Genomic DNA, 22,437 nt, shown 5'->3' with positions numbered 1-22,437 from the left:
GCCTGCAACCCTGTAGAACAGGATAGAGATAATGAGATGAGACAAAGAAACAAGAGAATGTTCCACTGTTTATTGACTTAAATAGTTTAAAATGACAAGGGTATCTATTTGACCACTAGATGTCGCTGTGGTGAGACGTTTCAAACTTTCCAAATGATTGGTTCTTTTTCTGAATCAATTGTTTCAAACGTTTCCATCTCTCGAACATTACGTTTATGACATCACTAGAATCGAGTCACGTGATTATGATCTTCCGTTTATGGTTGCCATGGAAAAGAAGACAGTAGCCGGAAGTAGCTCGTACCGTTTTGCAATGGATGTTTCAGAGAGTTTGACAGTGAGGTTAGTGCCTGAAAAAGTGATTTTATCGAGAGAAAAAAAAATGTCGTGAGTTCACCAACAGGTTTCTAATTCCAGCTTGATCTTCTCTGATATTTCCAAGACCTTTATTTATATTTGGATAGTGTGCTTGTAAATAGCGAGCTGAAATAACTACCTCGAGGTGTGATGAAAGGAATAAACAAGTAAACATATTGTTTGCTTTACTCAATATTATTCATGATCATTGCATTGGTCATTCATTTATCTTTTTTTCCCCCTCACAAGGTGGGTGCAGGGCTTCACCAACAGCAAAGTTGCATTTGTGGATGAAAAAACAGCCTGTTACCCCTGTGGAAACTATATCACCTTCCTCAATGTGGAGACAAAAATCAGAAAGGTCCTCCAAAGCCCTGGTCATGGCATCAGGGTCTTCACAGCGAATGGACATTGTAAAACTCTTGCGTTTTCTGAGGAGAAATGTTTTCCATCAGTCTTCGTGTACAGATACCCTGAGCTGAGTCTCAGATGTGAGCTTAAAGGTGTGTTTTTGTGTCATTTCATCATTCAAAAAAAGGCAACATTAATCCAGATGAGGCGTCAAGAACTCCATTACAGCTGCTGAGGCATCTTTATAAAAGCAAACTATCTAGTGTGTAACTGTACTATCGAGAACACAGCCAAAACAGTTAAAACAATCAGGTGAATGAATGAGTGTCAGTTGATTAACTTATTAATCAATTGATAACATAATATAAAATTATACTTTTCACCAATGAAGAATTGTATTAATATTAGCCTAATGTATTTTATGTATAAAAATTTGGTCCTAATCAGGGTGTATTCTTGCCTCGCACGCAGTGTTCCTGGGATAGAACTGGGGTAGACTGATCACACATTTTAGCCTTATTAAAACAAGATATTTGACATCCTGTTCAACCATTCAGTCTTCCAAAATCATTTGACATCAAATGTCTAAATTTAAAGTTAATCTTATACTTTACCGTTGCTTTACTCTTTTGTTTTTATTGTCCAGGTGCAGCTAAACTGGCTTACACAGCCCTCACACTGAGTGACACTACTCCATATTTAGCCAGCTGCTCATCTTTTCCTGATCACACCATCACAATATGGTATGAATTATTCATGCATTATTGCTATGTACATACCTTTGTGTATATATTAAGACACAATGTTATTTAACATGTATTCCATGTCTCTTGTATTTAGATTTTTCTAAATACATGTATGAGTTTTATATACACCTATAAGCACATTTAGCTCATTTTTAAAGACTGTTGTTCTATTCCTTTGTGATGGCATGTGTTTTGTTCATATTAACTCATAAATTATATGGCCAAAAGTTTATGGACACCTGACCATCATGCCCATGTTCTTTTTGACCATTCCATTCTAGATTTAGTTCCCTTTTGTTGTTATAATAACCTCCACTCCATTCTTCTGGGAAGGGTTTCCACTAGATTTTGGGGCATGACTTTGGGGATTTGTGTTCATTCAAGCACAAGAGCATTAGTGAGGTTAGGCACTGATGTCGGGCGAGGATGCTGCAGTCAGCGTTTCAGTTCATCCCAAAGGGATGGGGGATTTGAGGTCAGGGCTCTCTGCAGGACACTCAGGTTCTTCCACTCCAACTTTGGCAAACCTTGTCTTTAAAGCCCTTGTTTTGTGGGGGCACAGGGGCATTGGCATGCTGGAACATGTTTAGACCCCTTAGCATACAAGAACAGTATAATAATTGTGTGCGACTTTGTGCAATACTGTGGGGAAAACCTACATATGGATTTGATGGGCAGATGTCCACAAACTTTTGGCCATATAGTATATGTCTTGTTTTCATGAATAAAAACAAAACTTGCAGTTTAGTAACAATGGAGATAAAAATCCCTATCTGATTCAGAAAACAATGTGGAAAGATCTTTACAAAGGTAAAGGGAATAGAACATACAGTATTAACAAATTGCTGAATGAGTTACATGTATTTTCAAAGGAACTTGGAAAGTGGAATTTCAATTTGTAGTAGTCAACTGCCTGAAGAGGATGTCACAACCCTGCTTTTCAATCCAGTGAGTTGGCAGCAAGTTTGTGCTATGAATCCAAACTCTCTAACAGTGTGGAATATTGAGAGGAGTAATGACTTCCATCTTATGAAGCCCAGGTACATATGGTCTCTGTCCAGCACGTCACTATTATTTGATTGATAATAAAAAAATGCATTTGACTTGAATATCAGTGCTTTTGAATTTGTTTTGCAGTGTTATTGATCTCCCTGCCATCGATGGCTCTGTAGTCGAGCAGGAAGTCGGCACTTCTTACATCCCCACTGGGAAGCTGGCGTACTCTGGCCCTCAGATGCCCCCTTCAGCTATTGCAGGGCTGATCGGCGACAAAGCGGATAACATTCTGGTATTGAATTCACTTGTAATTAAAAATTTATTTTCTTTTAACCCATTTAGGTTTTTCTGTTCAGATTAATTTTGTTGATAATTCATGGGGAGAATATTCAGTTTACAAAATCAGTGGTGGAGTGAATCAGTGAATGTGAAGGGTATTTCAGCCACAATATAATGAATGTAAAGCAGTTATGGGAAGTTTCATGGATATGTTGCAATGTTCACAATCATAGCCAGAGTTCTCAGTGGATGTACACATGGTTAGTTTTAACCATGGTTGGTTTTAACCTGTTTTAAAGCTCATAATGATGTGGATTTTACTTGCATTGTTTCCATTCAAAACCTGGGTTGCACGGTGGTGTAGTGGTTAGCACAGTTGAAGGTTCTGGGTTCGAACCCAGCAGCCGGCAAGGGCCTTTCTGTGTGGAGTTTGCATGTTCTCCCCGTGTCTGCATGGGTTTCCTCCGGGTGCTCCAGTTTCCCCCAAAGACATGCGGTTAGGTTAACATGGGATGGCCTTGGGCTGAGGTGCCCTTGAGCAAGGCACCCAACTGCTCCCCGGGTGCTGTTAGCATGGCTGCTCACTGCTCTGGGTATGCGTGTGTGCTCATTGTGCATGTGTATGTTCACTGCTTCTGTCTCGACATGTTTCGATAAAATAGAATCCATATAAATAATTGCTACACAAGTTATTTTTCAGTTGGTCTGATTTGTCTACTCACATCACTTTATCACTTTTTTCTTACTTTAACTGCCTCTGAAGCCAGCGAAGCCTCAACTCTGCCCAAGTGCCATCTGCTGGTCAGTTTCCTCAGATCTGTATGTTGGGACTAAAGAAGGATTCCTGCTGCTAGTCAACACTGAAAGTCTCCTCATTTCTATCCTGTACAATCCTCATATTAAGCAAAGCTCCTCAGGTAAAGAGCAGGTTTTATTGATTAGTAAACATGTTAAATATTTAGGTTTTATATCTCTATTGTCCTGGGAAAGGTTGAGAACTGCTTTATTTGTACCTTGTAGATTGCAGTGAGAGCCTGGGGATTCAGGAAGGCACTTTTCAGAGCTTGGCACTACACAGTGAAGGAGGGTTTGCTTCAGGACCTGTAAGAGCATCTCATTTATATTCAGTATATACAGTTGTTATAAAGGCTATCATTAGTCATCATGTGCTCTGAACCCTCTGCTTATTCTAGGGTGTGTGTCCATTTAAGGCTTTGCCAAAATTAATTATTTTTCATGCTGTTTTTGCCACAGGATGGTGTTTTGCAAACCTTTCAGGTTAAAGAGCACCAGGTGGAAGTGGTGGAAACTTTTAATCTAGTGGAACCAGTCTCAAGTTTGTGCTTTTCACCTGACTATAAAACATTGCTTCTGTCCTCAACCAGTGTAAGTGAAATTGCTTTTAATTCACAAACTGGTGGCCACTAATTCTATTTTTTTTTTACAGACTATGGGTTGGTGCGTAATTAGAGAATAAAACACGGTACTGTTATAAGAAAATATGCAATGTGAAACCAGCAAAGCCCTCCAGCTTGTTGTTTGACCGTTACAAAGGTCTGACACTGGAGACTCCTTCCAAAAATGCTAAATAAACATTTCATTACATAAATCTTCACCATGTCAACAATTACCCTTTTATGTTTGTGTGACCTCCAAAATACCAGTTGCAGTGAATGAGTTGTTACTATACAACTGATAACATATCTGAAAGAGCACTTTATTATAAACCTGTGATTTTTTTTTTCTTGTAGCTGGAACAACTCTCAGATTTGTGCTGTTACAGAAAATTAGTCAACACCTTCTAACCAAACAGTGGCAGGTACTCCATGTAGTTTAAGGCAAATAATAAAGACATTAATAAACCAGTATGTGATGAAAGGAAAGATCTAATTGTTGATATGTTGACATTTTCTGGAAGGAAATATTTATTTAACATTTACTGAAGAAGTCTCGGTGTGTCAGCACTTTAAAAACAGTATTCTTTCCATTATGATGGGAAAGGAAAACTCTTCAGAATAGAGGACTTTCTACTTTCTGTTTTTTCAGTAGCACGGTGAATTTTTTTTTTTTGCTTTATTAACTTCAAGAGAAGGAAAAAAGACTGTTGAAGGAGCAGCTGTTGTAACATAAGTGGTAAAAGGAACTAACTTGTCCTGTAGACAGTGTTAAATGTAAGTACAGTACAAACAGATCATATGTTGTTCTTTAATCACTGAAGCATGCCATCACAGCACATTGCTGTGGTGTAAGAGGAATTAAAAAACTGGGGAAATCTGTCAGAGTAAAGTGAACAACTTCAGGGTAATAACATCAAACTCACAGCATCACATCACCTCTGGTTGGTTCCTATAACAGCATGCCTGTTTGTGTTTTATTTCTTACCAACATACAGTGGTGCTTGAAAGTTTGTGAACCCTTTAGAATTTTCTATATTTCTGCATAAATATGACCTAAAACATCATCAGATTTCCACACGAGTCCTAAAAGTAGATAAAGAGAACCCAGTTAAACAAATGAGACAAACATATTATACTTGGTCATTTATTTATTGAGGAAAATTATCCAATATTACATATCTGTGAGTGGCAAAAGTATGTGAACCTTTGCTTTCAGTATCTGGTGTGACCCCCTTGTGCAGCAACAACTGCAACTAAACATTTCCGGTAACTGTTGATCAGTCCTGCACACCGGCTTGGAGGAATTTTAGCCCATTCCTCCGTACAGAACAGCTTCAACTCTGGGATGTTGGTGGGTTTCCTCACACCAACTGCTCGCTTCAGGTCCTTCCACATTTCGATTGGATTAAGGTCAGGACTTTGACTTGGCCATTCCAAAACATTAACTTTATTCTTCTTTAACCATTCTTTGGTAGAACGACTTGTGTACTTAGGGTCGTTATCTTGCTGCATGACCCACCTGCTCTTGAGATTCAGTTCATGGACAGATGTCCTGACATTTTCCTTTAGAATTCGCTGGTATAATTCAGAATTCATTGTTCCATCAATGATGGCAAGCCGTCCTGGCCCAGATGCAGCAAAACAGGCCCAAACCATGATACTACCACCACTATGTTTCACAGATGGGATAAGGTTCTTATGCTGGAACGCGGTGTTTTCCTTTCTCCAAACATAACACTTCTCATTTAAACCAAAAAGTTCTATTTTGTTCTCATCCATCCACAAAACATTTTTCCAATAGCCTTCTGGCTTGTCCACATGATCTTTACCAAACTGCAGATGAGCAGCAATGTTCTTTTTGGAGAGCAGTGGCTTTCTCCTTGCAACCCTACCATGCACACCAGTGTTGTTCAGTGTTCTCCTGATGGTGGACTCACGAATATTAACATTAGCCAATGTGAGAGAGGCCTTCAGTTGCTGAGAAGTTACCCTGGGGTCCTTTGTGACCTCGCCGAGTATTACACGCCTTGCTCTTGGAGTGATCTTTGTTGGTCGACCACTCCTGGGGAGGGTAACAACGGTCTTGAATTTCCTCCATTTGTACACAATCTGTCTGACTGTGGATTGGTGGAGTCCAAACTCTTTAGAGATGGTTTTGTAACCTTTACCAGCCTGATGAGCATCAACAACGCTTTTTCTGAGGTCCTCAGAAATCTCCTTTGTTCATGCCATGATACACTTCCATAAACATGTGTTGTGAAGATCAGACTTTGATAGATCCCTGTTCCTTAAATAAAACAGGGTGCCCACTCACACCTGATTGTCATCCCATTGATTGAAAACACTTGACTCTAATTTCACCTTTAAATTAACTGCTAATCCTAGAGGTTCACATACTTTTGCCGCTCACAGATATATAATATTGGATCATTTTCCTCAATAAATAAATGACCAAGTATAATATTTTTGTCTCATTTGTTTAACTGGGTTCTCTTTATCTACTTTTAGGACTTGTGTGGAAATCTGATGATGTTTTAGGTCATATTTATGCAGAAATATAGAAAATTCTAAAGGGTTCACAAACTTTCAAGCACCACTGTACAGTATGTGGTGCTTTGCAATATTGCTGATTCAACATAATCCAAGTAAATTAGAGTGTTTATAATGTTTGTAAGACCTGTTCTATATCTTGCTGTTTTGTAGGGACGCATTTACAAGTACAATCCAGGGCTTAAAAATGAAGTTGACAAAGTTCTGGATGTGCTGTGTGGAGACTTTATCACTGCTGCTCCAGTATACACTGAAAAGAACCTCTGTGTGGTAAAATGATACCGAATATTTATTTGCTCTCACTTTATTCATAACTAGGAGAGAACAGTGAAGGTTATATAGGCTAAAATTGGATCTGAGCTGTCTTTAAAATTTTTGATTATTATAATAGTCTTGGTTGCAAAATTTGATATATGCAGTTATTATAGACATTATATTAATAATTCAGTAAGACATTTAATTTTTTTATTTTTAAAAATGACATTTTTACAACCTCACATCAGAGAAAGTTGGAAATGAAATTAAAAAATTGAAATTTGATCAGTATTGCATTTAAAATACAATAACAGCACATTATTTGTTGTTCTACTTCATGAACTTTATTGCTGTTGTTGTTTTTTAAATAATCACATAATTTTGATTCTTGCAAATCATTTGATTAAAAAAAATTGGGATGGTAAAGCATTTACCACTTTATAATGTTGCCATTCCTTCTCACAACACTTTAAAAGTGTTTAGAGACTGAAGACACCAAGTGATGAAGTGTTTCAGGTGTTATTTTGTCCCATTCTTCCTGCAAAGCAGGTCTTAAGGTGTATGGGGTCGTCATAGTCATGTTTTTTATTACAAAATTCTCCATACATTTTGTATTGGGGACAGAGGGGACAGGCAAGATCCTCTTCTTCCATAGCCATGCCTTTGTAATGTGTGCAGAATGTGCACACCAAAATCTCCAGTGTTGAATTAACACCCAGAGTGTTTATATATGTCCAATTGGTCACAAATTAACTCTGAAAGTGTTGAATCAACACTTGGACCATCACACAGTGGACAGATGTATTGTGGTCAGACAAATCTAGGTCTTTTTTGGAAGCAATGGATGCCGTGTGTTCCAGACTAAAGACGAAAAGGATCATCCAGACTGTTACCAGCAATAAGTCCAAAAGTCAGGGTCTGTCATGGTATGGGGTTGTGTCAGTGCCCTTGGCAAAGGTAACTTACAGCATTAATGAAGAAAAGTAATTGAGATTTTGGAGCAACATATGCTGCCTTCAAGACGACAACTTTTCCAGGGGTATTTCAACAAGACAATGCAAAACCACACAGCAAAATCCCCAGCACTTTCAGAGATAATTTGTGACCAATTCGACATATATAAACACTCTGGGTGTTCATTCAGCACTGGGGATTTTGCTGTGTGGTTTTGCATTGTCTTGTTGAAATATCCCTGGAAAAGTTGTTCGTGTGCTCTTGAAGGCAGCATATGTTGCTCCAAAATCTCAATTACTTTTCTTCATTAATGCTGCTATCACAGAAGTGTAAGTTACCTTTGCCAAGGGCACTGACACAACCCCATACCATGACAGACCCTGGCTTTTGGACTTGTTACTGGTAACAGTCTGGATGATCCTTTTCGTCTTTAGTCTGTAACACACGGCATCCATTTCTTCCAAAAAAGACCTAGATTTGTCTGACCACAATATATCTGTCCACTGTGATGGTCCATCCCAGATGCCTCTGAGACCAGAAAAGTTGACAGTGCTTCTGGACACAGTTAACATAAGGTTTCCTTTTTGCACAGTAAAGTTTTAACTGGCATTTGTGGATGTAACTCTGTATTGTAGAGCTTGACAAAAGTTTGCCAAAGTAATCCCGAGCCCATGTGGTTATATCAGCTATAGATGAATGACGGTTCTTGATGCAGTGCCGTCTGAGGGATCAGAGATCATGGGTGTTTGGCTTAGGCTTGTGCCCTTGCCCTTTATGCACCGAAATTCCTCCAGGTTCCTTGAATCGTTTAATTATATTATACACAATGGAAGGTGAAATATCTAAATCCCTTCATATCTTTCTTTGAGGAAAATTGTTTTTAAACATTTCACTAATTTTCTGACGCATTTGTTGACAAACTGGAGATCCTCAGCTCATCTTTGCTCCTCAAAGATAAGGCCTTTCCTGGATACTGATTTTGTACCAAATCATGTTTACAGGGCAGCACGGTGGTGTAGTGGTTAGCACTGTTGCCTCACAGCAAGAAGGTCCTGGGTTCGAGCCCCGGGGCCGGCGAGGGCCTTTCTGTGTGGAGTTTGCATGTTCTCCCTGTGTCCGCGTGGGTTTCCTCTGGGTGCTCCGGTTTCCCCCACAGTCCAAAGACATGCAGGTTAGGTTAACTGGTGACTCTAAATTGACCGTAGGTGTGAATGTGAGTGTGAATGGTTGTCTGTGTTTATGTGTCAGCCCTGTGATGACCTGGCGACTTGTCCAGGGTGTACCCTGCCTTTCGCCCATAGTCAGCTGGGATAGGCTCCAGCTTGCCTCCGACCCTGTAGAAGGATAAAGCGGCTAGAGATAATGAGATGAGATGAGATCATGTTTACAATCACCTGTTGACATCACCTGTTTCAAATCACATCATTATTTAATTGTTTTATGTCATTACTAGCCCTAATTTGCCCCCGTTCCAACTTTTTTTGGAATGTGTTGCAGGCCTGAAACGCAGAATGTATATTAACAAATGAAATGAAGTTGACCAGACAAAACATGAAATATCTTGGGTTCATTCTGTCTGTAATGAAATACATTTAGAAATCACTGCTTTCTTTTTTTATTTGCATTTTCCATTACGTCCCAACTTCTTCTGATTTGGGGTTGTAGATTTGAGATGTGTATTTTGATGCTAATGTTATGTGTTCGTGTGTGTGTGTGTGTGTGTGTGTGTGTGTGTGTGTGTGAATGATTACAGTCAGTTAGAGAGTCTGGGGAGCTGCAGCTGTGGTCACTGGAGGATGGAAACTGCATTGCATCCCTCTCTTTACAGACAAAAGTTAGTGACATTCCAACATCCTTTGGTTTTATTCCCACCCACCAACACTCTCATGATTTTCTTATTAGTGTCACATATATTTTACACTTAACATCCTGTATGTGACTTTATGCAATAAATTTCCTGTAATATGACCACAGGTGACCTGCATGGCATGTTGCCCAGTAGCGCAGTATGTTGCTGTGGGAGCAGTAACAGGCCATGTCCTCTTTGTAGAACTGACCAGAGCACAGAAACCTCGACTGGTTCACACTGTCTATCTGTACCATGTGCCTGTAGAGCATTTAGTGTAAGTGTTGTTATTATATATAACACTTTAACAGACTGCTTAAAGGTGCACAGATTTTTTTTTTTTCATTTTAAATAATTATCATGTAATCTCATTCTTTTTTATTTTTTTTCAACAGTTTCGACCAAGGGGGAAATTTCTTGATTACAGGAGCATTCGATTCACACATATTTTTCCTGGATGCAAGACCATCTAAAGAATTTGAAATCATTGGATACACTGGTACATTATAGCTGTAATTATAAAGATATTTTGTAAATGTGAGTTTATCGCTTACATACATATCATTTACTTTGTAATTGTTTTCAGACTGTATGGGTGCCACCGTGAGTCTGTCCACCCAGTACCAGAAAGAGAGCAAACAGGTGGATGTGCTGGTGCTCTGTAATACTGAGAAGGAGAACAGGACAGATAAGGAACATAAGGAAGGGAATCTGCTCATGTTGCTGTCAGTGATTACACAGCGGCTCTCAGGTAGATTTTTCATAAAACAGCATAGCTAAGGAAATGTGTAATATTTTTGCTACAGATTATGTAAATCTACCAGCATTACTAAATAAAATCCTGTTCCTAGATGCAGCAAGCTGTGTGGACCCCCATGGCTGCCTGGGAGAACAAATTATTCAAACCTGTGTGTATGAGATCCCACACTCTCTTTCCTCATGTGTTCTGGGTACCAAAATGATCTTTGGTTGTAGTCACCAGAAGAAAGTTCTGCAAAGATTCCAACTACCAGAGGTATGATGTGTAGTGCACTGAAGATTTTTAAGTCAGGGATAATATACATCGAGCTGGTCATTATTGTGAAATAAACCCAGACAGTGTGATGCATGACCCTGACTTGAAGCGGAGGGGTCTTGAATCACCCTGAAGGGGTTTATTTTACAATAATGACTGGCTCACTGTACATTATCATGCTTATTACATGGCTACTTACTAAAAAAATCAATAATTTGCCACAAAATATTGATTTAAAAATTATTTATTGCTTCCACTATTGACCTGGTCCATAGCAATGGTCTGTTACACACCGGCCACTTTAATAGGAACTTATTCTTGATTCTAAGATTCCTGTTCTTGGCTGGCAGGAGTGGAACCCAATATGGTCTTCTGCTGTTGCATGCTGAGATACTTTCCTGCTCACCACGGTTTATTATATGAGTTACTATGTCCTTCCTGGCAGCTTGAACCAATCTGCGGTGGGTTTCCCAAAAGCCTTTTAATGCTAAGAGTGTCTTAACTAGGAGAGAGTTCATTGTGCTGCTTGCGCTACCATTTAATGATGATCTTTGTGCTGTGATGCTTTTGGGAAACTCAGCACTGGCCATTTTCCTCTGACCTCTCTTATCAACAAGACATTTCCACCCACAGAACTGTCACTCAATGTGTTTTTTGTTTTTCACACCATTCTGTATAAACTCTAGAGACTGTTGTGTGTGAAAACCCCAGGAGATCAGCAGTTTCTGAAATACTCAAACAAGTCCATCTGGCACCAACACCCATGCCACAGTGAAAGTCACAGAGATCACAATTTTTCCCACTCTGATGTTTGAAATGAACATTAACTGAAGCTCTTGATTTGTATCTGCATGATTTTATGCATTGTGCTGCTGTCAAGAGATTGGCTGATTTAGATAATTGCATAAAACAACAGGTAGATGGGTATTCCTAATAAAGTGACTGGTGAGTGTATTAACCAAAGCTGTGTCTCTTCTTCGGCATCCTTCCGTCTTCGTGAGATGATGGAGTAGCATCCAAAAGTGGATCAAGTTGCATTTCCGCGAGTGGCTATGTAGTCCAACTCGTGAGTGGCAGTCTCTGTTGCACTTGCTGCACTTGAAATTTGATGGCTGCTGCAGTTGACTTTGCTTCTCCTTGCGCTTGGCTCTCTTCTGAGCAAGGGCTGTGTTTCTCACCTCCTCTGCTGTCTGTACGCCCTCTCTCACAGCAAGGCGCCAGGCTGGACGGTCTTCTACGAGGCTCTTCCACATGGTGACATTGATGTTGCACAGTTTCATGTCTTTCTTGCAGACATTCTTGTAGCGCAGGTGTGGGCGTCCAATTGGTCGTGAGCCTTTTGCGAGTTCACCATATAGGAGATCTTTGGGGATGCGCCCAGGTTCCATTCACCTGACATGGCCAAGCCAGCGCAGGCACCTCTCTCTGAGAATGGCAAACATACTGTTCATGTTGGCTCGCTCCAGGACCTCAGTTTTGGACACTTTCTCCTGCCACCGGATGTGTAGAATGCGTTGGAGGCACCTCAGATGGAAGCTGTTGAGTTTTTTCTCCTGGCTCGCATAGGTGGTCCATGCCTCACTGCTGTAGAGGAGTGTGCTTAGCATGCAGGCCTGGTAGATGTGCAGCTTGGTCTTCTCAGTGAGGCTGGGTGTTAGGGTTTTGCTGGGATTCGAACCTGGTTCGTTGGTGTGATGATCCAGCAAACCCCCACTAGGCCACCAGGGGGATGACTCAAATGCAGAGGCGTGAGGCGGAAGTAGAAAAAGAATCAAAAAGGTTTATTTAAACTATATACACTATATACAGGGCAAAACAAAAGACAAAAAAAACCAAAGAGTGTAATCCAAAAGAAAAGCAAAGTGCAAAAATACAAAAGCTAAGAAGATCAAAAAAACACAGTACAAAGGAAACTGGAGATAAACATAACAGCACAAAGACTCCGTGACAAGAGGACTGAACTCAGGGGTATAAATAGACAAACTAATTAAGGACACAGGTGAAGATAATTAGGCAATTAACACAAACACAAGACACAGGAACAGTGGCGGCCTCTAGAGGCCAAAATAAACACGACATGAAAAGGAAATAACAGCGGCCTCTAGAGGCCAAAACAGTCCTAGTCCTAACAGGACCCCCCCCTCTAGGAGCGTCTCCTGACGTTCCCAGGGCGATCCGGATGGGCCGAATGGAAGTCCCGACATAGTTCTTTATCAAGGACATCCCGAGCAGGAACCCAGCAGCGCTCCTCAGGACCATAGCCCTCCCAGTCCACCAGATATTGCAACCCGCCGCGGACCCGGCGGGAGTCAAGCAGGCGATTCACAGTGAACACAGTCTGCCCCTGGAAGATGCGGGGGGGTGGGGGGTTCCTAGGGGCAGGGGCATACGTAGACGTCAGTACGGGCCGTAACAGGGAAACATGGAAAGTGGGGTTGATCCTCAGAGTCCGGGGCAACTGGAGCCGGTAGGAGACAGGGTTCACCCTGCGCACCACCTTGAAGGGGCCAATGTAGCGAGGAGCAAGCTTGCGGTTCTCCACCCGCAGTGGAAGGTCCTTAGTGGACAGCCAAACACGCTGCCCAGGGCGGAAAGCGTGTGCAGGTCTTCTATGGCGGTTGGCCTGAGTCTGGTTGGTTCTGGAGGTCTGTATGAGGGTCTTCCTGACCTTGCTCCAGGTCTTGCGACACCGTCTCACATATTGGTTGACCGAGGGCACCCCCGCGTCCTCCTCCTGGTCCGGGAACAGAGGTGGCTGGAACCCGAATTGGCACTGGAATGGCGACAGCTTGGTGGCCGATGACTGCAGGGTGTTGTGGGCGTACTCCGCCCATGGCAGCCAGGTGCTCCACGATGTCGGGTTATCCATAGCCAGGCCTCGCAGGGTGGTTTCCAGGTCCTGGTTGAGCCTCTCCGTCTGACCATTGGACTGTGGGTGAAACCCAGAGGAGAGGCTGGCAGTGGCTCCGATGACCTTGCAGAACCCGTGCCACACTCGGGAGGAGAACTGGGGCCCTCGGTCTGAGACGATGTCCTGTGGAAGACCAAAGACTCGGAAGACATGATTAAACAAAAGTTTCGCAGTTTCAAGAGCAGAGGGGAGTTTGCACAGTGGTATGAAGCGGCAGGCCTTGGAGAATCTGTCAACTAAGACCAAAATGACCGTGTTACCTTGTGACTCAGGGAGACCCGTGATAAAGTCGACTGCCACGTGGGACCAGGGACGCCGGGGAATGGTCAGAGGATGCAGGAGACCCTGGGGACGCTGTCGTGGGTTCTTGGTTCTGGTGCAAACCTCACAGGACAGGACAAATGACCTTACTTCCTGCTCCATGTTAGGCCACCAGAAGCGTCTTTTCAGGAAGTCCAGGGTCCTCCGAGCTCCCGGGTGGGCGGTGAGAGGGGAAGAGTGACCCCACTGGAGAACCTTGGCCCGGGCTTGATGTGGGACGTACAAGAGGCCTGGTGGCCCCGTCCCAGGACCGGGGTCCTGGCGTTGGGCTCGTCGGACAGCCTCCTCAATACCCCAGCGGACAGGGGCCACAATCCGGGACACAGGGATAATAGGCCCGACTTCATTCTCCCTGTTAGTGGCAGAGAACAGTCTGGACAGTGCGTCAGGTTTGGTGTTCTTGGAGCCGGGGCGGTATGAGAGGGTGAAGTCAAATCGACTGAAAAACAGGGCCCACCTAGCCTGTCGAGGGTTCAGTCTCTTGGCTTGCTGGAGGTACTCCAGGTTCTTGTGGTCAGTCCAAACCAGGAATGGATGTTGTGCTCCCTCCAGCCAGTGCCTCCACTCCTCAAGGGCCAGTTTGACCGCTAGCAGTTCTCGATCCCCCACATCGTACCGGGACTCAGCAGGACTCAGGCGGTGGGAGAAGTAAGCGCAGGGGTGCAGCTTTCCTTCCGAACGTTGAGAGAGCACCGCGCCGACACCACTGTCCGAGGCGTCCACCTCCACGATGAATGGTTGGGAGGTGTCCGGGAGAACCAGAATGGGTGCCGTGCAGAAGCGGTCCTTGAGGTCTTTGAACGCCTTTTCTGCCTGAGGAGACCAGCCATAAGATCCACCTGTCCCTTTGGTGAGGTCTGACATGGGTGCTGCCACAGAACTGAAGTTCCTGATGAACTTGCGGTAGAAGTTAGCGAATCCTAAGAACCGCTGAACCTCCTTAACGGACTTGGGAGTAGGCCAATCCCGGACGGCCAGGGTCTTGGCAGGGTCCATTTGGAGTTGGCCTGTCCGTACAATAAATCCCAGAAAGGAGACCTCGGGAACATGAAATTCGCATTTCTGGGCCTTGGCGAACAGATTGTTCTGTAGCAGCCTCTGGAGAACCTGGCGGACATGGTGGCGGTGCTCCTGCACGGTCTTGGAAAAGATAAGGATGTCATCGAGGTAGACAAAAACGTATAGGTTAATCATGTCCCTTAAGACGTCGTTGATTAGGGCCTGAAAAACAGCTGGTGCGTTGGTGAGTCCGAAGGGCATCACCTGGTATTCGTAGTGCCCAGACGGGGTGTTAAAGGCAGTCTTCCACTCGTCTCCCTGTCGGATACGGATGAGGTGGTATGCGTTCCGTAGGTCCAACTTGGTGAAGACGGTGGCGCCTTGGAGCAGGTCGAAAGCTGTGGACATCAGCGGAAGGGGATATCGGTTGCGCACAGTGATCTTATTCAGGCCCCTGTAATCAATACATGGTCGGAGCCCCCCATCCTTCTTGCCGACAAAGAAGAAGCCGGCTCCAGCAGGTGAAGTGGAGGGTCGAATAAACCCAGAGACCAGGGCATCTTTGAGGTATTCCTCCATGGCCTTGCGTTCTGGCTGAGAGAGTGAAAACAGTCTGCCACGAGGAGGGGTAGTCCCAGGGAGCAAGTCGATGGCACAGTCGTAGGCCCGGTGCGGAGGAAGAACGGCGGCCCTGCTCTTGCTGAATACCTCCTTGAGATCCCAGTACTCTGTGGGAACTTGAGATAACTCGGTGAGATCAGGGGGCTCGGCAGGAGACACAGGAGAGCTAGAGAGCAGACAAGAGGCATGGCATGCAGGGCCCCATTCCACAACCTGGCTAGTTACCCAGTCTATGCGAGGGTTGTGGCGAGTAAGCCAAGGAAGGCCTAGAATAACTGGGAACTCAGGTGAAGGAATCAGGTGCAGGGATATTTCTTCCTTGTGACCTTGAGACTGGAGGAAGACTGGAGAAGTAACTTGAGTGACTCTTCCATCACCTAACGCTTGGCCATCGAGGGCAGACACAGACAGAGGGACTTCAAGAGGTGCAGTAGGTATATTGATGCTTTGGGCGAAGTGAATATCCATAAAGTTCCCAGCCGCCCCTGAGTCTATCAAAGCTTGACAAGAGTGGACAGACTCACCCCAGGAGATGGAGACCGGGATGTAGATTCCTTGGCCAGGGAGTCCGGGAGAGAGGGTAGGCCCCGTCACAACCCTCCCTCGGCTGGACGGGGCGGTCCTTTTCCCAAGAGTTCGGGACATGATGCTCGGAAGTGACCAGGCTTGCCACAGTAGATGCAGCACTTGTCCCTCCTTCTGCGCTCCCTCTCAGATGCGGAGAGGCGAGTACGACCCACTTGCATGGGTTCTGGACAGTCACTGAAGGAGGTAGACGGTCTCCAGGTAGAGGTAGGGAGGCTGGGGGGGCTCAAGGCTTGGTGGCGTTCTCTCATCCTGTTGTCCAGACGAATAGCATGTGAGATGAGGGTTTCGAGGTCACTTGGGCATCCAATAGAGGCCAGACCGTCCTTGATGGGGTCAGACAGACCATGGTGGAAGGCTGACACCAGGGCAGTCTCGTTCCATCCACTTACTGCTGCGAGTGTTCGGAACGAGATGGCGTAATCTGCGACGCTTCCTCCTTGCCGGATGGACATGAGCTTTCGGGCTGCGTCGGTACTGATGTCTGCCTGATCGAAGACCCGAAGCATCTCTTCAGAAAACAGCTGGAAATCAAAGCACTCAGGTCCCTGTCTTTGCCAGATAGCAGTAGCCCAGGCTCGCGCCTTACCAGCTAATAAGGTGATCACAAAGGCAATCTTGCGGCGATCCGTAGTGTAGGTGGTAGGCTGAAGCTCAAAGGTGAGTTGACACTGGGTAAGGAACTCTCGGCACTCACTGTGCTTGCCGTCATACCTCTGTGGTGCAGGAAGGCTGGGTTCGCGAGGTGAAGAAGGCAGCATTGCAGGAGGCACTGGAGCAGGAGTGGGAGCTGGATCAGGAGCAGGAACTGGATCAGGAGCAGGAGATGCAGGCAGAGATGTCAGCTGTGCCAGGGTTTTCCCAATTTGCTGAAGCAGTTCCTCGTGGCGAGCGAGGGCCTCACGTTGGCTGGTGAGCGTACGTCCATGAGCGTCCATGGTTGCTCCGAAGCGTGTCAAAGCTGCCATAATTCCCTGAAGGTTGGCCGGGTAGACAGTTGAAGCAGCCTCTGCTGAGTCGGTCATGACGGAGTCTTTCTGTTAGGGTTTTGCTGGGATTCGAACCTGGTTCGTTGGTGTGATGATCCAGCAAACCCCCACTAGGCCACCAGGGGGATGACTCAAATGCAGAGGCGTGAGGCGGAAGTAGAAAAAGAATCAAAAAGGTTTATTTAAACTATATACACTATATACAGGGCAAAACAAAAGACAAAAAAAACCAAAGAGTGTAATCCAAAAGAAAAGCAAAGTGCAAAAATACAAAAGCTAAGAAGATCAAAAAAACACAGTACAAAGGAAACTGGAGATAAACATAACAGCACAAAGACTCCGTGACAAGAGGACTGAACTCAGGGGTATAAATAGACAAACTAATTAAGGACACAGGTGAAGATAATTAGGCAATTAACACAAACACAAGACACAGGAACAGTGGCGGCCTCTAGAGGCCAAAATAAACACGACATGAAAAGGAAATAACAGCGGCCTCTAGAGGCCAAAACAGTCCTAGTCCTAACACTGGGGTTACTCCAGACTCTGGTTCAGTTTTGCCATAACTGCTGCAGCCTTGGGAGTCCTGCTGTTCACTTCTGTCTCAATGGTAAGTGAGCTGGAGATGATGGACCCAAGGTAAGTGAAGTTTTCAACAGCTTCCAGGTTGTACCCATTGATGGTGATAGCTGAAGGATGATCTGTGCCCTGCGCCATGATTTTTGTTTTCTTCAGACTGATGGTCAGTCCAAACTCCTTGCAGGCATGGGAAAGGTGACTAAGGAGCTGTTGCAGGTTGTCTTCTGTGTGTGACGTCAAGGCTGCATCATCAGCATAGAGCAACTTGCGGATGAGTACCTCTGTGACTTTAGTCTTGGCGCAGAGGTGGGCGATGTTGAACAGCTTGCCGTCAGCCCTGGTGTGGATGAAAACTCCCTCGCTGCAGTCTCTGAAGGCATACCAGAGGAGCATCGAGAAGATGATGCCGAAGAGCATCGGCGCAAGGATGCAGCCCTGTTTTACTCCGGTGCTGACCGGGAAGGCCTCGAGTGTTATTCCATTGAAGCAGACTGTGCTGTGTATGTTCTTGTGGAATGAAGTGATGACTGCAAGCAGGTGTGAGGGGCAGCCAGTCTTCTGCAGTAGCCTGAAGAGTCTGCTCTGGCTGACCAAGTCAAACGCCTTTGTCAGATATATGAAGGCGATGTAGAGGGGCATCTGCTGCTCATGACACTTCTCCTGCAGCTGGCATAGTGAGAAGATCATGTCTACTGTTGACCGGCCTGCTCTGAAGCCACACTGGGACTCTGGGTAGATGCGGGAAGCTAGGGTCTGCAGGCGTGCCAGGACAACTCAGGCGAACACTTTTCCAACGATGCTGAGGAGGGAGATCCCTGATAGTTGTTGCAGTTGCTGCGGTCTCCTTTGTTCTTGTACAAAGTGATGATGCTAACGTCTTGCATGTCCTGGGGGATATGTCCCTGTTCCCAGCATAGACAGAGGAGCTCATGCAGGGGTTGGAGCAGTGCAGATTTCCCAGTCTTCAGTACTTCTGCAGGGATGCCATCACTCCCGGGAGCCTTCCCACTAGCAAGGCAGTCAATAGCTTTACTGAGCTCTTCCACGGTGGGTGGTGTGTCTAGCTCCTCAATGACTGGCAGGTCTGGAATGACATCGAAGGCAGAGTCAGTGACGATGTTTTGGGTTGCGTAGAACTTGAGGTAGTGCTCAACCCATTGTGGTAGTTGCTTCCCCTTGTCTGTGATGACTTCACCTGACTTAGACTTGAGGGGGGCGGACTTGCTGGAGACTGGGCCAATCGCCTTCTTGATGCCCTCGTACATCCCTCTTGTGTCCCCTGTCTCAGCGGCTGTCTGTATACTACTGCAGAGGTTCAGCCAGAAGGTGTTGGCACAGTGGCGGGCGGTCTGCTGGGATCTTTTCCTGGCAATCCTGAGGGCTTCTAATGTAATGGGGCTAGGTGCAGCTTTGTAAGCCAGGAGGGCTTTCCTCTTCACCTTGGTCATGGGCTCCATCTCCTCCCAATGGGCCTTATACCAGTCGATATTCTTGCGCTCCTTCTTCCCATAGGCAGTGATAGCTGAGTTGTACACAGCATCTCAGAGGCAGGACCACTTGGAGTCGATGATGTCGTCGACGGGCGTCTTCGCGGCAAGGGATTCTTCCAGTTGGCTCACGAACTGCTGGGTCCTCTCAGAGTTGCTAGCACAGCAGGTGATGCATGGACATCCCTTCTTCTTTGAGTGGTGCATCTTCTTTGGTGTTAAGCGCACCTTACTGGCGACATGGGAGTGGTCTGTGTCGCAGTCTGCACTGTGATAGGTGCGGGTGAGGAGAACACTGGCAAGTTCTGTATGCCTGGTAATGACTAAGTCTAGCTGGTGCCAGTGACTGGAGCGTGGGTGTCTCCAGGACACTTGGTGGATCTCATTACACTTGAAAAAGGTGTTGGTCACACACAAGCCGTGGAAGCAGCAGAACTCCAACAGTCTCTGGCCGTTCTCATTGATCTTGCCCCTTCCGTGGGCACTGAGGCAGGTGGGCCAGGCCACTTGATCAGCTCCCACTCTAGCGTTGAAGTCTCTAAGGAGATAAAGGGCTTCAGTGCTAGGGATCCTGGATATCCCTTTATCCAGGGCCTTGTAGAACTGGTCTTTTTCCTCAGGAGTCGAATTGAGGGTTGGGGTGTATACACTGATGATGTTGGCTGGGCCTGAGGATGTTGAGGATTCTCTCGGTGCCTGCTGAAGGAGTCTCAGTGAGGGCGACAAGCGTGTTCTTCACAGCGAAGCCAACACCATGCTGCCGGGGTTCGTCCGAGGACTTCCCTTGCTAGAAGAAGATGTAGCTTGCTTCCCTGATGGTGCTGCTGTCAGCCAGTCGGGTCTCCTGGAGGCAGGCAACGTCGACTTTTAGCCGGGAGAGTTCTCTGTCAATGACAGCAGTCCTCCTCGCGTCATCGATTTGTTGCAGGTCAGCCGTGAGACCAGGAGACATGGTCCTGACGTTCCAGCATGCAAAATGAAGAGCTGGAGTCTTCCTTTTTCTACTGTTTGTTTTGCCTGGTGCAGGGTTTATGGCCCACTTTTCGAGATGTTTTCTAATCCCCATGCACCTAGTGGGGCAGGCAGGCCATGGCGCTAACTGGCTGGGGGCTGCCTAGCTTGAGACAGGCGGTAGCTGTCCAGTGAGGTATGATGACTTCTCCCACCGTCAAAAGTGGCCCCTAGCGCTCGTTTCCTTTGCCAATTGGATGAGCTTAAAACCAGTAACTGCTCACTTCCCATGTTGTACCAGCACCTTTCGATGTTGCTGGAGTGTCCTCTCCAGTGGAGCTACATAGCCTGGGCAGCAGAACCCCCCTCACCACGCAGCTGATGGATCCAAGGGAACGATGAAAGTCAATACAGCTTGGCACCAGTGGCGTCGCAGAAGTTGCCAGGATGATATTATGATGCCACGCCACCTTAGGGACTCCACCTCTGGATTTCCTGTCAGGGTTTACACCCTTAGCCTTTCCCATGAGTGGGTATGGCCACAAGGCAGTGGAGGTTTGAGATCAGAGTTTTCCTTCTCCTAGATGAGCTACCAACCAAGGTTAACAAGCCCCATCTACCCGAAGCATCTGGTTTTGAGGCGCCAGGGCCCGCCTTTCATCCCTTCTCCTGTTAGTAGAAACAGGTCCACCAGGTTTAGAAGCTAAACCACACGTGAAGGCCAGGAGCTGGACTTGGTTGTCAGAGGCTGTTTGAGGCGTATGCCTATTGGGCACTTTATAGGGAGTGGGAACTTATCCCCATTACCACCCCAACTATGACAACCCTTGAACCCAACCAAAGCCGTGTAATAAGCAAGGAATAGCACATGACAGGATATGCTGTAATAGAAAAATAATCATTGGTTGGGTGGTGTGATATGACCTAATGCAAAGTGGCCACACTGACTGATATATTATTTTTCTATAACAGCGATTCCAAAGTGTTTTATTCCTCTTGAACCACAACTCTGCAGATGATTACTGTTTTTATTTAAAGGGCTGATGACACGAACATGACTCTATGCAATTTCTTAAATAAACTATACAACATGGCAAACATGTTAGATTTCTGTTATAATTACGTGAAAAGAAGCTGTTGTTATGCAAATATCCAACTTTTAATTGCACAGCGCAAGAAAACTGGGTCCGTGGCTTGTGGCCATTTTGTGACATCAGCGGAAGAACACGCTGCGGTCTACTGGCTGTTCTACTCTGGTTCTACTCAATGGAAATGGCGCATGAAAACGCCGGTGAACTCTCTAGTGCTAGCTCTTCCTCTTCTGGAAGTCTAGAATTGTGTTGATCTCTTCCGAATAGAATCTATGATAGCCTACCCTCTTTACCCTTTGCCTCTCGTTGCTAGGCGGCAGTTACATGAAAGCCGCAAGCTTTCACAAGCAAATACATGACTGATATCACGCCGACTTTATGATTACATTTATGATTATCATGTAGAATCTATAGCTCTACGCAGGGTGCGATTTGTCAAAAAAACAGAAGGGGGGATGTTTTTTTTTTAATCATGAAACGTCACAAAATTAAGGTAACAATAGGCTAACAGCTCAATAACATCCGATGATATCAAATGAATAACACTCAATGAAAACGAACACTAAACCAGAGATAGTAAATTCATCTTCCTATCTCTCTGACTAAATACACGAACACTAACACACAACAAAGTGCGCATTGCTTGTCGCGTTGCTCTGATGTTTCTCTCCCTCCGGATTAAATGGACAGTGACTCGAAAATCACTAAAATACATGAATACTAAATGAACAGTTTGCTCTGATGGCGCAGTTCATGTGGCCTTTTCTGATTTCCCATCGGTGCGCTATCCGCCGCGTTTCGCCCTTCTTTAATCCACATTTCTGCGAATTTCTCAGCAGGGAAGGAACACACGTCTGGCCCATTGACAGCGAGGAAAAGAAGGCTGTCAGTGTGGATACATTCATTCTGTTGCGCTCATCAGTAAGGATGTGATTCATGGCTCTAAATCCATGTTCACACTCTGATTATCTACAATGTATCTATTTGCTGGGGATGTTCGTAGGGTTGCCAACTTTCTCATATCCAAATGAGGGACACTTTGTTCCGGGTGCGGACAAGTACCGGTACAGGCCCTGTACACGCACCCCAGCGCCCCGAAATAGTTACAGTACCGAATCGCCTTTAGGTGAGGGTTTCAAATGTAGGCCACTACAAAT

At 45.3% G+C, this 22,437-nt stretch overlaps 1 protein-coding gene across 1 annotated transcript in view; it reads left to right on the top strand.

The window, feature by feature from the left end:
• The first annotated feature begins 313 nt into the window (after nt 1–313).
• LOC132895891 (cilia- and flagella-associated protein 43-like) overlaps nt 314–22,437 on the top strand; it is a 53,787-nt gene continuing 31,663 nt past the window's right edge. Inside the window, 14 exon segments of the mRNA XM_060936641.1 lie at nt 314–342; nt 607–860; nt 1,355–1,451; nt 2,327–2,494; nt 2,592–2,742; nt 3,493–3,646; nt 3,750–3,832; nt 3,984–4,115; nt 6,830–6,946; nt 9,639–9,719; nt 9,860–10,008; nt 10,127–10,230; nt 10,318–10,482; nt 10,583–10,746. Of these exon segments, the coding sequence (XP_060792624.1) occupies nt 314–342; nt 607–860; nt 1,355–1,451; nt 2,327–2,494; nt 2,592–2,742; nt 3,493–3,646; nt 3,750–3,832; nt 3,984–4,115; nt 6,830–6,946; nt 9,639–9,719; nt 9,860–10,008; nt 10,127–10,230; nt 10,318–10,482; nt 10,583–10,746 (1,848 nt within the window).

The sequence above is a fragment of the Neoarius graeffei genome, chromosome 13, assembly GCF_027579695.1.
Source record: "Neoarius graeffei isolate fNeoGra1 chromosome 13, fNeoGra1.pri, whole genome shotgun sequence".
Lineage (NCBI taxonomy): Eukaryota > Metazoa > Chordata > Actinopteri > Siluriformes > Ariidae > Neoarius > Neoarius graeffei.
Note: the sequence above shows the minus strand (reverse complement) of the source record. Positions and strands in the feature narration are given on the sequence as shown.